This window comes from Lontra canadensis, unplaced genomic scaffold, assembly GCF_010015895.1.
Source record: "Lontra canadensis isolate GAN:19392208 unplaced genomic scaffold, GSC_riverotter_1.0 scaffold29, whole genome shotgun sequence".
In the NCBI taxonomy this organism is placed as follows: Eukaryota; Metazoa; Chordata; class Mammalia; order Carnivora; family Mustelidae; genus Lontra; species Lontra canadensis.
Window position 1 is genome coordinate 13,078,113 of NW_022631023.1, and position 15,955 is coordinate 13,094,067.

Genomic DNA, 15,955 nt, shown 5'->3' on the forward strand with positions numbered 1-15,955 from the left:
GTAGTGAGGAGGGGAAGGATGACTACAAGGTTTGAGGCACCTACATAGAAAAAAGCAGATAAAAAGAGAGAAGACGATTCATTAGCTCAGATGTTGGCAGTCCCCAGTCTGGAGTTACCTGTAGCAACATTTCAAGCATTTGCCAACATACTTCTGACTCCTTTTTAGCAACTGTAAGAACTTTGGGTTGAGAGAAATTTTGCGTCACTCCCATTGGGGATCATTGGAGAAGGAGAGATGTGTTGAAAACATAAAAAGGCATGGAAGTTTTGTCTTGGGAAAGGGAGAAGGGAGAACTAGAGCTGGGTTTTAGAAATGCCTCAAACGGAGGTGGGACATGTGCAAGTGGGGCATGATAGTGGGAAGCCCAGAGGGTAGAATTTACAAACTTCAGAATTCAAAATGCAAAAAGGCACTGGATATTTGGTTAGAGAGCAAGGCGGGGGGGAGCAAAAAATGCCTTACAGTGATGGAAAAGTAACACTGCAATATTTCTAGCAAATCAGGAATGGCAATTATTAGTAACAGTGTGCATAGTTATTAATCAATAGTGTAGAAAACATCACCATTTTGGGGTGCCTGGGTGGTTAAGCATCTGTCTTGGGCTCAGGTCATGATCTCAGGGTCCTGGGATCGAGCCCTGCATCAGGCTCCTTGCTCAGTAGGGAGCTTGCTTCTCCCTCTCCCTCTGCCTCCCCTCCCCCCTGCTTGTGGCCTCTCTGTCAAATAAGTAAATAAAATCTTAAAAAAAAAAAGTAGAAAACACCATTTTCCTAGGTTATGATGCTATTTTGCGAATGTGAAAATGACTTAAAAGGCACTTCTAGGCTCATACCAGCTGTGGTCAGCCCATTTTCCCCAGTTTCCTCAGCAGCACCCTTCCATGTTAGGCACTAGTGAGCAAGGTCAGGCAGTGCTTCTCTCCTTGGGCCAAGATGAATTTAGACCGAAGGTGGAAATGACAGTAATCATAGTTAATGCTTTTAAGCAGGTACTATGTGCTGGGCACAGTTCTAGAAACCTTTGCTGGGTTAACTCAGTTTCACAGCATCTTAACAGAGTATTCTAAAGGGGAGATAACTGTTGTCATCCCCATTTGACAGATGGGGAAACTGAGGCGCAGATTAGTTCAAAGTAACTTCCCTGGGATCGGTATTGACCATACTGAGATTACCAAGGGAGGGTATCCTAAGAGTATATCAAGTATACCAAGGAGAGAACACTGGGAGCCAAAAACAGTATTCATGTATGTGCGTGTGTGTGAGAGGGGGCACTTGGCAGTTTGGGGGATAAGAAGATGGTAAACCAGGGGAGGAGTGTTTTAGAATTGAACAAGGCAAAAGTTGTTCTAATTCAGAGCTTCTGCAAGTCGAAATTTCCTCAACCCCCTGAAAGTCCACGGACTCTCTGTATTTAGCTTTTCTGAATAGCTATGTGAAAGCAAAGCTGGATTCATTGGGGAAATTAAACAAAGTAACCAAGGAAATAGCTTCTAATTGCATCAGACTGATAACTACAAATGGCTGATTGATCTTACTGTCCTTGAAGTGTCCCAGGGCCCTTGAACTTTGTGGCTGATGACCTTTTCAAAACTGTGTTCACCTGTAATTAAAACAGAAAACCTGTCCCTCAGAGGATTTGTAAGTTGCCCAGCCAAACCAATGGAGCCTTGTTACAATGTATCGTTAGCCCCCATTCATGCCTCCTGACCCTTCAGTTTGCCAAGGCCGTGAGAACGGGCTTTACATTTGCTGCCTGCCGCCTGCATTTGAGTACCTGAGCCCACGTTAGCATTTGTGGTCCAGCTCTGGTGACCTCGATCACCTTGGCCTGGCAGCTGTGGTGTGCTTCGGGCTACAGCTGGCCACTTGTGCACCTGGTAGGAAAGTGCATACGTTTGTGCTGGGAATCTGCCAGTGCCGTGGAAACTGGCGAGCGCTCTAGAAATCTGGCTTGGGAGGATGTGTCCAGGGAGACCAGGCTCTGAGAGCCTCTGTACCCCCATGAATGTTGTGTATAATCGGAAGCCTTTTCAGTGGAGTGTTTCTAACACGGGGAGTATATTTTGAGTAATTTCCAGGAAATCTCTGAGTGGATCATGCATCACATGGGAGTCACTTCTCTGTGTCGCTAGGGTCTTACCATCTCCCCTGATCTCCTTTGACTTTTGAATTAGAGCTTGGTATATGATGAACTACTAGGACCTATCAGATGCTAAGAGACCTCACTCACTATGAAGGAACATACCTTGTGTTTGTCAGATTCTGCCCTGGGGTTGGTTTTTGGATTTCTTGCTGCTGGGAAGAGTCGGGGAGGTTCTGAGTATGGAAAGAATCCGTTTTCTCAGGTGCCAAGCCCTTGAGAGTGAGGTGGGAAGGAGGAGGAGCCCTCGGAAGGATGACCACCAGGAACGTTCGCTTGACGGTGGCACTCTTCCTTCTGAGCTCTTAGCAGGTGCATTGCAGTGATAGGCATCCTGACGTCGGAGGGTGATGGGCATCCGGGATGCAGCCTTGGAGGGGTGGATGCCTGCTGTTTTCCAAAGTGTGAACCAGTGAGCACAAGGGTGATGTATGGAAATGTTTGAATCACTGTATTGTACGCTTGAAACTAATCCAGCACTGGATGTTAGCTAACTGGAATGAAGATAAAAACAAGAAACAAAGTGGGAACCCAGAGCCTCTGTGTCAGAGTGTCTGGCTTTGGTTTGTGCTAGAGATTCTAAGGTGGTGCTTAGGCATTTGAGGAGTGCGGTTCTACAGGTGATTCTGACCCACACTGAAGCTGGAGGTTGCTGGTGCCCGCGAGCCTCTTGTGGACTGTTGCAGTGTTGAATAGTGCCTCTGGTTAGGTAGTCCTTATTTCCTGTGATGCTAGAGCATGGGGCCTCTGGGTATTTGGGACATCGCAAACTTCATGACCAAGTCGGGCTGGGTCTGGGCAACCGCATGTTTCCCAACAGGCTGGGTCACATATCAGTGGGGGCCATCTACCACCGAGCCTGCTTGGCCGCATGTGGAGACAAGGTGGAGTCGGCTTGGACAAAAGATCCAGAACATTCCCCAGCGGTTACGCGGGTTGTGTGCTCTAGGGCTATGCTGGCTCAGCTGGGGCCGGCAGGCCTCTCACCCGGGGTAATCACTTCTTTGCTCGGATCAGTGGCCATCCCAGAGCTGGGCACACAGACCCCGGGCCATGGTGAGCTGATAGCAGCAGTTGGCATGAGCAGATGTTCAGGCCCGGCAGAGAGGTGAGTGTCTGCCAAGCCTTAATGCTTAGTTTCTAGAGAGGCCCCAAGGTATTCCGTAAAGGGGTAAATGGTTTGTGGGGAAGTCGGAGACTATTAAGACACATGCTCTTGAGGGTTTGGTCTGTCTTGTTTCTGCCTTTTTCCCTCCTCATTCACCTCCTCCTTCCTCTTATCCCCACTCTGAGATTTGAGCTCTTTGCCTGGGAAGTCAAGGCAAACAGATACTAGCTTTCGCTGGGAAAACCTGGAAAGGGCCTTGTTGACAAAAAAGGGTAAAGCATAGAGGTGCCTGTTTCGGTAGAACCTGGCCAGGTGCTACTTGCAACTGAGCAGTGGGGCTGCCATGTCATAGTGCAAAAGGTAGTTGGAAATGTGGGTTCTGACTCCCAGTCGGCCAGCAGCCAGGGCTGTGAATTTCTAAGCCCCAGCATCCTCATTGATTAATCAAGAGGTCCCTGCCTATTCTTGAGCTCTGGGAATTAACAAGATGCCTTGAGTCCGTTCTCTCCCTGGTTCTGAGGTCTTTCTCTTACAGACCAGGGAGGTTACCAGCATAGCAAATCTCTCCCTGACGTACAGAGATGCTTCTCACCTCTTTGCACCTTAGAGGGAAGCTTGGCACTGATGCCTTCCTTTCTTCCAGGGAAAGACTGAGACCCATGAAAATGAATCCAGATGTTTAGGAAATTCACACACACCTCGTCTCCCATCACCCAGGGTTGTCTTGAATCATCAGTCATGGCAAATTTTACTTACTGTCTTTATTGACATGGTCAATATTCCTGCCGGGAGAAGTGGGAGTTCTTACCTGTGTTTTCCTTTTTATATAGGGCATTTTTACCCACTGGTTCTGGGTCCTTCATGGCCCCGGTGGGATAGCAGATAGCAGAGTGATGGGACTGGTAGTTGCAAGGGTATGCCTTTGATCCCCTTGAAATCCCAGGGGTCTGAACTCCATTGGAAATGCAGCTCGTCCTCTGAAGCTATCCTAACTCCTTCCTGCTTCTGTCTTCCCTCCTTGCTTTTTCTTTTCTTTCTTTCTTGAAGAACAGTTTTAGGTAGTAGAGAGGGGTTCCCAGTTAACCTTGAACACCTGTCAAAGGTAGTATTGGCCAGGTCCATTATTTTCTTCCCTTTTTTTTTTTAATATTTTATTTATTTATTTGACAGACAGAGATAACAAGTAGGCAGAGAGGCAGGCAGAGAGGAGGAAGCAGGCTCCCTGCTGAGTGGAGAGCCTGATTTGGGGCTCAATCCAAAGACCCTGGGATCATGACCTGAGCCGAAGGCAGAGGCTTGAACCCACTGAGCCACCCAGGCACCCCTACTTTCCTCCTTTTGCATACTGTTCTCTTTATTGTGGGTTTTTTTTTTTTTTTTGGAAGGTGCATGGTATTCTGATTTAATATATGTATACATTGTGAAATGATTACCACAATCAAGTTAATTAACACATGCATCACCGCACATAATTACCTTTTTGTGTGTGTGTGTGTGGTGAAAACACCTGAGATTACTCCCTTAGCAAATTTCAGTACCCACCATGCTGCACATTTGATTCCTAGAACTTAACTTTTCTTAATAAAGATTTTATTTATTTATTTGAGAGAGAGAGAGCACGAGTGGGGAGAGAGGCAGAAGCAGACTCCCCGCTGAGCGGGGAGCCCGACTTGGGGCTCGATCCCAGGACCTTGAGACATGCATGACCTGAGCCAAGGGCAGACGCTTCAGTGACTGAGCCACTCAGGAGCTCCTAGACATTATAAACTTTTATAACTGAAAGTTGGTACCCTCCTTTGGCCGCCATCTCCCCCTTTTCCCCACCCCCCACCCCGGACAGACACTGTTCCGCTTCCCGTTCTATGAATTCAACATTTTTGGATTCCCCCATATAAGTGAATCATACATCATTTGTCTTTCTCTTGCTTGTCACGTCTGTCTCTGCACATCTTTTAGTCGTTCGCTTAGTGTCTCTTGATGACGAAGGTGAAGTGAATTTTGAGGCCCTCACTTAAGAATTGACCAAGTGAGATGGGTAGAGATAAGTAAGGTACAGCAGTTGTCCGGGCCTCGCCCAGGACCGTGTCACTGTGTGGCTTGGTTCATTCTGCCCCGTGGCCTCTCAGCAAATATTTGAGCTCAAAGGTTTTATTTTTATGCCAACTCAGAATAGTCAGTTTTTACATTTGTGAACCATAATTGGCTGCTTCTGAGACTGAAGGCTGAAAAAGTGGTGAAATCCCCAAACCGTGTGTTACTTTGCTGTCTCTTTTGTGTCATGCCCATGTACCTGTTCTCTTCCATTGAGAAGAATCAGTCTGATTTCTTATCCATAAGACTGTTGAGCTGTCCTGTCCAATATTGCTGTCATTATCCCTCCTTGATTACTGCCATTATTTAATTATTGTTTATGGACATGCCTGTAGCACATTGGAGCAATTAAAGTTCTGATTTGAGAACAGACCTGTCTCTGTCCCCGAAATGTTAGGCTTGAGAGCGGGGACAGTGCTTTGGAACTTCCAGATGTTTTTAAACTGGGAATTGATATCCTGGCGCGCTGGCAGTTGCCGGAAGCTGTCACTTGGCCCAGGGGCAGTGAGTAGCCTGCTTGGGGCTCCGAGCTTGCTGGCTTTGAAAGGGCAAGGTAATTGGAGAGCCTGCCTTGGAGCTGTGGGCCCCACAGACTTATTTAGCTCAATGGAGAGTGAGAGGCTGCTTGTTTTCGAGAAGGGATGCTGATTACAGCATGAGGACTCTTGCCTGTTCATGGGACCTGGGTCCTTGCTGGGTGAGTGGGTGAGGCTGTGCGCTGGTTATCTTTTGAGTCGCCACATTATAAAACAGACTCCTAACCGAGTTATTTATTTATTGATTTATGGAATGGTACTGGCTGCAAAGACCTTGTTACCCATTGTTACCCCCTACCTCTGCCACAGCTAATCAGCCTGCAGAATTTCCTGGAGTTTGGGGCAGGCTGATGAGGGTCAGGGAGCTGAGCTCTCTCAGCACGGCCGTGGGAGCATCTATAGCTGATCTGCCAGTTAGTTCATTATCTAAGTCAGATAAATGATAAGCTCTTGGAAGCGTTCCTTGGTTTATAATACATATTTCTTGAATGTTTGGGATGGTTTGCATTCATGCCAGGGCGGTCCCCCTCCAACTATCCTCCCCAGCCGCTTTGCTGGCAGATTGGGTTTGTGCGGATCTGGGGTTTAGGGAGGAGTTGGTCCGGGCCAGGCTGGGGAGCAGCGGTGCCGTGTGGGTTCCCTGCAGCTCTGCCGGCTGCCCAGTCCCCGGCTTTCCTCTCGTCCTGATGCATGTCTTCCTCTTGTCCCTTTCTGCTCCCAAGGATGTTAACGCCGGTGAGGGCAGTGAGTTCGCGGACAGTGGGATCGAAGGGGCCGCCACCGACACGGACCTCCTGTCCAGGCGATCCAATGCCACCAACTCCAGCTACTCGCCCCCCACCGGCCGCGCCTTCGTGGGCAGCGACAGCGGCAGCAGCTCCACCGGGGATGCGGCCCGCCAGGGGGTGTACGAGAATTTCCGCCGGGAGCTGGAGATGAGCACCACCAACAGCGAGAGCCTGGAGGAGGCGGGCTCGGCGCACAGCGACGAGCAGAGCAGCGGCACCCTGAGCTCGCCGGGCCAGTCGGACATCCTGCTCACGGCCGCGCAGGGCACGGTGCGCAAGGCCGGGGCGCTGGCCGTCAAGAACTTCCTCGTGCACAAGAAGAACAAGAAGGTGGAGTCGGCCACCCGGCGGAAGTGGAAGCACTACTGGGTGTCCTTGAAAGGTAGGACGGGGAGCTCCCCGCCCCCCTGTGCCGGGGAACCTTGCGCACCAGGGTGCGCCTGCGCACCCGATGGTTTATGAGGACTTGGGGTGTGCATTTCATACCACTTTTAACCAGTTGTGTAAGTATGGGAATACTTAGCATGAAATATTCCCTTAAAAATTTAGGTGTATGTGACCCTGTCGTGGACCATAGGGCAGATCTCTAGAATGTGACCATCTCTCTCTTTTTAAAAGATTTTATTTATTTATTTGACACAGAGAGAGATCACATGTAGGCAGAGAGATGGGTAGAGAGAGAGGGAGCGTACAGGCTCCCTGCCGAGCAGGGAGCCCGACGTGGGACTCGATCCCAGGACCCTGACACCAAGACCTGAGCTGAAGGCAAAGGCTTAACCCTTTGAGCCACCCAGGTACCCCGTGATCATCTCTCTTAACTGAAACTGTCTGCGGCTTGATTATCAGTAACTCCTCACTTCCCCCGCCCCCACCAGCGCTGTTTTGTTTTCTTTCCTTTTTCACAGTTAAGCTAGAGGAGCATCCCACATCTAGTTTCCTTGTATAGACAGCTGCTTCTGAGGACAGCTCATTTGAGGGACGTGTTCCAAAAGAAAAGAAAAGTCATTCAAGTTAGGGAAGTACCTCCTAAAATAACTATTTTGGAGGGAAACATTCATTTGAATCCTGTGAAATGACCATTTCTTTAGGCTAAAAATGCTAGAATATCACTAATTTCATGAGGCTCAGCCCAGTGCTTACTAGAATGTCTGAGTCATCCTAGGTTTGTGAAAAAGTAACTGTTTTATGGTCACATTCGACTATATGAGAGAGAGAGAGAGAGAGAGAGTGTGTGTATGTGTGTGTGTGTGTATAGATACATACACATGTGGAGATATGGCTGCCTTTTCATTAGTAAGTGTAATGCTTTTATATGTTGCTATTGGTTGTCCTACTTCAGAAGTTCACGCACATACTATTGTGCATGCCTGCATGTGTCTCCGTAGGAGAAAAGCTCCCATTTGTGTGCTCCGTGTCTGAGAGAGTACTTGGAGCTGACCCCTTAGACCTTCTGTCACAAACAAATTTGAGACCGGGTTAAGGTATGGCAGGACAGGTTCGATAGGTTAACAAGCATGAAGGACAAGCACAGGGGGACGTCTGGGCTTCCCAGGTGTGGTGTACCCTCTAGACCATTCCATGCTCCATCTCCTTAACTGTGGTTAGAGGGAGAACATCCAATCCTAGAGGCATAGAACATTCTAGAGTCTGCACAGTGATGCGCAGGCCACCCCCTGAAGGACAGGCGAGGTGTGGGTCGGTCCCATTACTGCTGGTGCCCACTGTTGCTTCAATACTTCAGTGAGACAGGAAGGGAGCTTGTTAATTAGACTGGACGTTTTCACTGCATGTCCCAGAGACCCGCAATGATGGTACCTGAAGTGAGATAGAACTGAGTTCCCTCGCGTCCACCGTAGGCTGAAGTTATGGTGATTCCTTCCTGTGAGTCATCCAGGTCCCAGGTTCCTTCTGTCTCCTTGCTCTGTTGTTCCCAGATCCAGTCCCCGTGGTCAAGGTAGCTCACCACCAGGCCCACGTTCCCACAGAAAAATGAAGGCGTATCCCTCTGCCCTGTATCAGGGCCATGATAACCAAGTACCACAGACTTGAGTGGTTTAACCAAAGAAATTTATCTTCTCAAAGTTCTGGAAGCTGGAAGAGATCAAGGTAGAAGTGGGGCTGGTGAGACACCTGTCTCCTTGGCTTCTAGATAGCTGTCTTCTTCCAGTATCTTCCCCTGGCCTTCCCCATCTGCCCATCTGTGTCCAAATTCCCTCTTAGAAGGTGAGCAGTCAGGTTGGATTAGGGCCCACTCCTCTGACCTCAGTTTATAAAGGTATTTGTAGAGATCCTAACTCCAAGTACAGTCACGTTCTGAGTTACTGGATTAGGACTTCAACAGGAATTTGGGGCGGGATAATTCAGCCCATGACAGGCCCTGAATCTGTGTGTTAAGTAAGCTTCCCAGGTGATTGCTGCAGTTGAGACACCAATGTTAGTGTTGTAGACTAACAATAATTAGGCGATTTTTCACTTGGGACGTGGAAGAGGGCATCGTTTGGTTCCGCCATTCCCTTAGAGAATAAAGGATACTCAGAGCAGCGGCTCCAGAGCCCATTAGAGGAGGGAGCCTTCACACTCCTGGTGACCCAGACTTGAATGACACAGTCTGTCAGGCTCCAGGCCCAGGACACAGAGCCACTGAGCCCTCCGTTTCTTAATCCTGACGGGTTCCCATTGTAGATCGACATGCTCTGGCCTGGGCCTTGCCACTCAAAGGCAGAGTGTGCTGCTGTGTTTTTCTTGGCAACTCTGGGAGATCGAGAAATAAAAAAGAGAGCACCTGGGAGTTGTGGGGGTAGATTTCTCTAAAGAGTCTGCCACTTTAGGCAGAGTAATTAATTTTTAAAAAAAATGATTTCATTTAGAATTAATCTCTGGAGTGTCTCCTTCAGCAAGTGCTGAGCATACAGGAGACGTCCAGGGGTGGGTGAAGGCAGATGGACTGCTTTCAGGAAGCACGTGCTTCCGGGATTTGCTGCTTCGTGTTAATCTTCACACCAAAACAGGCAGGAAATGAGAGTACGTTTTATCGATTTTAACCAAGTTTAACCACCTACTGTCAGGGGTGATTGTAAACCAACGTTGCAAAATTATAAAAACAGCAATTTGAGAAGACCATAAAATGTTCCGCGTTTGCACATGCCAGGGTCTGTGGACATCTCCTCTTCATGATCCTTTGGCTTCTTTCTCTGTCCGCAGCCTACGGTACAGCTGTGTTGCTCCTTGTCTGTTCAGAGTCTGCTAATCATTAGTGTCATGTTAGTCCTAAAGATGAGAGCAGCATTTCTCAACAGGGGCACTATTGACATTTTCTGGATAATTCTTTGTTGTAGGGATGCTCTCTGGGGCTCAGCAGGATGTTTAGCAGCATCTGTGCCCTCCACCTGCAGGATGCCCGTGGCACCTGCCCCATTCCCCCATACCCAGTGACAACCAAAAATGTCTCCAGATGCCACCAGATGTCCTTGACCTCAATGGCAAAATTGAGGGTGTTTCCCACCTCAGGAACCTCTGATTTGGAGGAAAATAGCATCCCCTTCCCATTTTCTTTCCTATATTATCTCTGAATCTGTGCTAGCTTAAGAAGTGAAAATAGGTACAGACGATTCTGCATTGTGTTGTTTGTGTTTCTGAAAAGACCTGAGATCTTCAGAATAACAGGGACTATGGGAAAGATAAGGTTGGGACAGACTCCTTAATAGGTACGTCATTAAATTATATGTTTGTGGGGCGCCTGGGTGGCTCAGTTGGTTGAGCAGCTGCCTTCAGCTCGGGTCATGATTCCAGGGTTCTGGGATCGAGCCCTGCATCGGGCTCCCTGGTCAGCAGAGAGCCTGTTTTTCTCCCTCCCTTTGCCTGCAGCTCTGCTTACTTGTGCTCTATCTCTATCTCTCTGTCAAATAAATACATAAAAATCTTAAAAAAAAAAGGCCAAAAAAAATTATATGTTTGCAACTTTTTAGCCCAACACTAAATAGATAGATAAGATAGATGGATAACTAAATACCCTGCTAAAAATACTCAGTAGTTCACATCTTACTTTTTAACAATGACTGCTATGGAAAACATGGGACTTCACCTTTAAAAACAAAGTAAATACAACTTATGGGTAGAAAGAAGAATCAAAACTCCCGAATTCTTGAGACCAGGACAGTGATGAAGAAATCCTAAAGCTCAGAAGCACCATACGACAGGACCAGTACGGAAGTCTTTGGGGAAACTGCCAAGGGAAAATTGTGATGCGAGTGGACACGGCATTCAGCTGAGTTCGGGGATTTGCCTTCAGCAGTTGTTAACCTGCAGATGTGAAATACGGCGGGCTGGGAGACACTGCCTTTGAACTCGTGGGACTTCTCCACTGATCCCCATCATTGTACATTTAGGTAATCACATAGAAGCAAATTTGCTTTATGAAAATTCGTATGGTAGCTGCACTTTCAAGGACTTCGCTGTTCACTTAAAGTGTGGCCCTTGCTGGTGGTTAATGTTGAAAACTGACAGAATTAAGAAAGAGTCATAAAGTGGGGCCCAGGCTTCCCTGAAACTGGTTTTGATGAGTTGATGGTAAATGTTCAGCTAGTAATTACTATTAAAGTGAGCCTCACGTTTAGGTGACGATGGAGAGTGTCTCCTAAACCCACCTTGCCACAAATTTCGGACAGGTTTTTACTCTGACTGCCTCACTAGTTTCGTGGTGCAAGTAAGTGTGGACCAGGCTTCCCGATCCCCCAGCCCCTCATATGTGTGCCATGACATACTTTCTTTCAGGAGGAACAGGGACATGGTTTATTTCTAGAAGAACATTTTATAGAACATACTTGAGCTTGAAAAGCTATCATGTCTTGCCTTATCCTTAAAACACCTAAAGCTAGTATTATAAATGGTTTTCTCCAAGGGCAGAGCCAAGAAACCCAATTAATTGTGTCTCCTGGTTATACATCATGGGAGCTATCTGGAAGGGACTCCAATGGTTCCCTACTGACTGGCGGGCCTCACACTGTGGAACTTGCAGTTCTGACCTATGGAGCTGGGGTTCTAGCTGCCCCCACTGGCCAGAGGAGCCATAAGAACCCGCTGTGTTACAGACCCTATAGTCTGTAACAGAGCAGTCTAAAACAGAAAGTGAGGGTCTTAAAGAAGTTGAGGATGTGTGTGGGCTGAGAAACTGTGATTTAAGAATCTTTGCCTTTTGAGGTGCCTGGGTGGCTCAGTCGGTTAAGCGTCTGCTTTCGGCTTAGGTCATGGTTCTAGGATCCTGGAATTGAGTCAGGCTCCCTGCACAGTGGGAACCTGCTTCTCCCTCTGTCCCTCCCCCCACTCATGCGCACACACACACACACACACACACACACACTCTCTCTCTCTCTCTCTCTCTCAAATAAAATCTTTAAAAAAAAAAAAGAATCGTTTCCTTTCTCTCAGTCCATCTAAGATTTCAGTACAAGCAAGGCCCCTTTCTGCGTACTCTCTGGGTTTCCACATGCTTTAATTTCCAGCCCTCCCCTTTTGACAGGACACGAGCAATAGTTTCCACCACTGAATTCTCATTGTATACGCACCGACCACTCACATGGACCCCTGTTTTGTTTTCTCAGGGTGCACACTCTTTTTCTACGAGAGCGACGGCAGGTCTGGAATAGACCACAACAGCATCCCCAAGCACGCTGTCTGGGTGGAGAACAGCATTGTGCAGGCTGTGCCTGAGCACCCCAAAAAGGACTTCGTCTTCTGCCTCAGCAATTCCTTGGGTGACGCTTTCCTCTTTCAGGTTTGTCGGGCACTTCTTTTGGGACGTTTCAAATCTCTGAACCAGAGATCTTCCTCTCCTGCCTATGTGCCCCACCCTGTTTTCCTTTCAGTGCTGGGTTTTATCATTTTTTCACTATAGAAACAAGAATGATCAATGACAAAATACACATTTACATTGAAATGAGAGAACTCACCCAGAGTGTCCAAGGGAAGCCCGGGGAGGGACGTGAGTGGACTTTGAGAAACTTGCCCTGTTCGTCACTTGCCTGTTGAAGGATTTGTCGGTGTAATCTCAATGCTGTTCGTGTAGAGCCTTAGAAAGAGATGATGAATTCCTTAATTTAGAAATTATTTGAGCTGTCAAAATTTTGTACCATAATGTTCTCTTCTAATATTACTCATAAAGTAAAATAATGACATCCCAGAAATGACTAGCTATACCCAGATAATTTCTCTTCCTCATCTTATTAGAAATTTGTACCCAGTGTTCTTGAAGTTTGCATGTTAATTGTGTTAAAAAAAAAAATACTAACCTGCTAATCCCTTCAGGGTTAGCATTTAATTTTTTAGGGAATTATTTGGGTTTGGTTGGTTATGATGCACTCTACCAGAACTTTTGTTTGTGTTAGTTAGGGGGACTTCCTTCATGTGTTTCCATGATGCAGGAATTCCTCCAACTTTTACTATCTGTTTCCTGCATGCTTCGCACAGTGCTATTGAGAATAAGAAGATTTTGACATAGTTCCTACTCTTAAAATTTTCCCATGTGATGTGGGAGAAAGACACATGGATAGATTTTTGTAGGGTAGGAAAGCCTGACCATTAATGTTAAAGGGCGGATAAGGATGAATTGGTTGAAATGGATAGTGAGAATATTCCATGCAGAAGACAGATCTGGATAAAAGGCATGGAAAAGAGTAATAGGTTATTTCATTGAGTTTTTGGATTTGGCCCTTAAGTTATTTCCATTTGGGCCATTAAAGTAAGAAGGTGGTCTTTTTTTTTTTTTGTGAACAGGCAGAGAGCATGTTTTCTCTTGCTTTAAATCAGTGACATAAAACATAAAGAAGAGTGTACAAAACATAAATGTATTGCTCAATGAAGTATCACAGAGTAAATATGTACTACCACCTAAGTCACGAAACAAATTTCTAACACCCTATAAGCCACTCCCCAACCCACATAACACATGCAGGCTACTAGTTGGGTGGAGGGAATATGTATTTTATCATCCAAGCGAGGACACTTTTGTTTATCTGGGAATGTCATTTCTCCTTCATTTTTGGAGGATAGTTTTACTGGGTATAGAATTCTTGATTGACAGAGTAATTGGAGTGTTTTGAAAATATTATTGTACTGCCATCTGGCCATGGATTCTGATGAGAAATCAACTTTGACTCTTAAGAGGATCCCTTGTATAGATGAGTTGCTTCTTGGGACCACCTGGCTGGCTCAGTCCATAGAGCATGTGATTCTTACTCTTAGGGGCATGAGTTCAAGCCCCAAGTTGGGGGTGGAGCCTACTTAAAATGAAAAACACATGAATTAGATGAGTTGCTTCTCAGTTGCTACTTTTTATCTTTGTATTTAAACAGTTTATGGTATGTCTCTAAGTGTTAATTTCTTTCTCTTTATTCTACCTGGCATTCATTGAGCTTCTTGGATGTATGGATGTGTGTGTCCAAATCACATTTGGAAAGTTTACGGCTATAATTTCTTTGAAGACTGCTCCTGTCCATTTCTCTCTCCTTCTGGGACTTTCATTATGTTTATATTACTTGCACTTGATGGTGCAAGTCTCTGAGACTATGTTCATCTTTCTTCATTTCTTTTTTTTTTTGTTCTGTTTCATGGGCTGGATAATTTCAGTTGACCTACTTCAAGTTCACTGATTTCTTTTTTTGCCAGTTCAAACCTGTTGTCCAGCCCCTCTGATAAATTTTTCACTTCAATTATTCTACATTTCAACTCCAGAATTTGTATTTGGTTCTCTGAATAAATTTTCTTTAAATTTCTCTATTGATATTCTTTATTTGGTGAGATATCATTCTGATAATTTACTTCGTTAGACATGATTTCCTTTAGTTCTTCGGATATATTCCAAATAGTTAATTTAATGTCTTAGTTTAGCAAGCTACCATCTGGATTTGCTTAGGGACGGTTCCTATTGACTGCCTCTTTTCTTGTGTATGTGCCATGCTTTGTTGTTTCTTTGCATGTTTCATACTTACTTGGTTGAAAACTATATTTTGGAGAATTTAATGTGGTGACTCTTGAAACCAGATCTTCCCACCCTCACCCCCAGGGTTTGCTGCTATTGATTGTTGTCACTGCTGCTTGTTTGTTAAGTGACTTTCCTGAAATCTATAAAATATTTATTCTTTGTCATGTATGGCCACTGAAGCCTCTGCTCTCAGTTATTTTAGTAATCAGCTTATGATTGGAGAGATTTCCTTAGATTCCTGGAAACAGACTTCCAGTCTTCCCCAAGGATCTCCATGTCTTCAGCACTCAGGGAGCTAATTAACAACTCTGCCGTAGCCTTCGTGTCTGCTTGCACAGAGCCTCCAGGTCAGCTAGAGGGGTGAGCATAGGGCCTTCTCAGGGTTTTGTGGATGTGTCCACAGTCCTATACATGTATGTGACTTTCTAGATTCCCTAAACTATGGATATCTTATGAATTCATATCTTATTCCCCAGCTTTTTAAAAAGTTTCTTGGTCAGCTACCTCTTTTGTCTCAACTGTCATCATGGGCTCAGGCAGTGATGATATTAAACAGTTGTTACTGATTATTTTTTACAAATTCCCCTTGGGATAAAGGCTATCTGCACATGTGAGTTCTGAGGTAAAATAGGAGCAAGCCCTGTGAATGTGAATTTCCTGTGAACTATCAGGTCAAATAATGGTAGTTCTCTGAGAATGGTGTTTTGTGGGAGCTCATCACCCCACTCCACCACCCACCCCTCTGCCTTCAGTGATTGTGAGACTGCTCTTTTTCACCTGATTAGGTAGGTCGGGAGTTGAAGATGGGAATATGGCAAGCCAGAATGCCCTCAAAACTTGCTATTCTTACTGAGATTCAGCTATCACTTTTTTCCAGTAGAAGTACCTAACATTGTTACAGCAAGACCGAATTAGTTACCAGAGCTCTGAAAAAATTGATTTTGACCGTTTTTGCCAGTGTTACTGAATTTACAGAGGAGCAGTTTTTTTTTAAGGTCCTTACTCTCCCATTTCCACTGATTAAACTCATCAGGACACTTCAGAGACTAGATGGTTTTGAGAGAGATACCAGCTTCATTAGAATTACGCCAGGATAACAGGTATATATTACAGCAGGTTCAGGCTAACTGAATGTGTAGCAACCTTTCCATAGGTGCATTTGGGTTGATCCCTATTTGGGGGAGGATAATGAGCAATGTTGTACTCTTTTATCTGTGTTCAGGTTATGTTTGTCCACATTTCTAGTGGTATATACCTAGGATTGGTATTGCTGTGTCATGAGCTAAATGTACACATTCAGGTTTCGTAAATACTG

At 45.8% G+C, this 15,955-nt stretch overlaps 1 protein-coding gene across 2 annotated transcripts in view; it reads left to right on the plus strand.

The window, feature by feature from the left end:
• Nucleotides 1-15,955, plus strand: part of TIAM1 (TIAM Rac1 associated GEF 1) — a 198,250-nt gene that overhangs the window by 76,056 nt on the left and 106,239 nt on the right. For both annotated transcript variants that reach the window (XM_032865446.1, XM_032865445.1), the window contains exons 4-5: nt 6,600-7,047; nt 12,263-12,435. In XM_032865446.1, the coding sequence (XP_032721337.1) occupies nt 6,600-7,047; nt 12,263-12,435 (621 nt within the window). The remainder of the gene's footprint in view (nt 1-6,599; nt 7,048-12,262; nt 12,436-15,955) is intronic.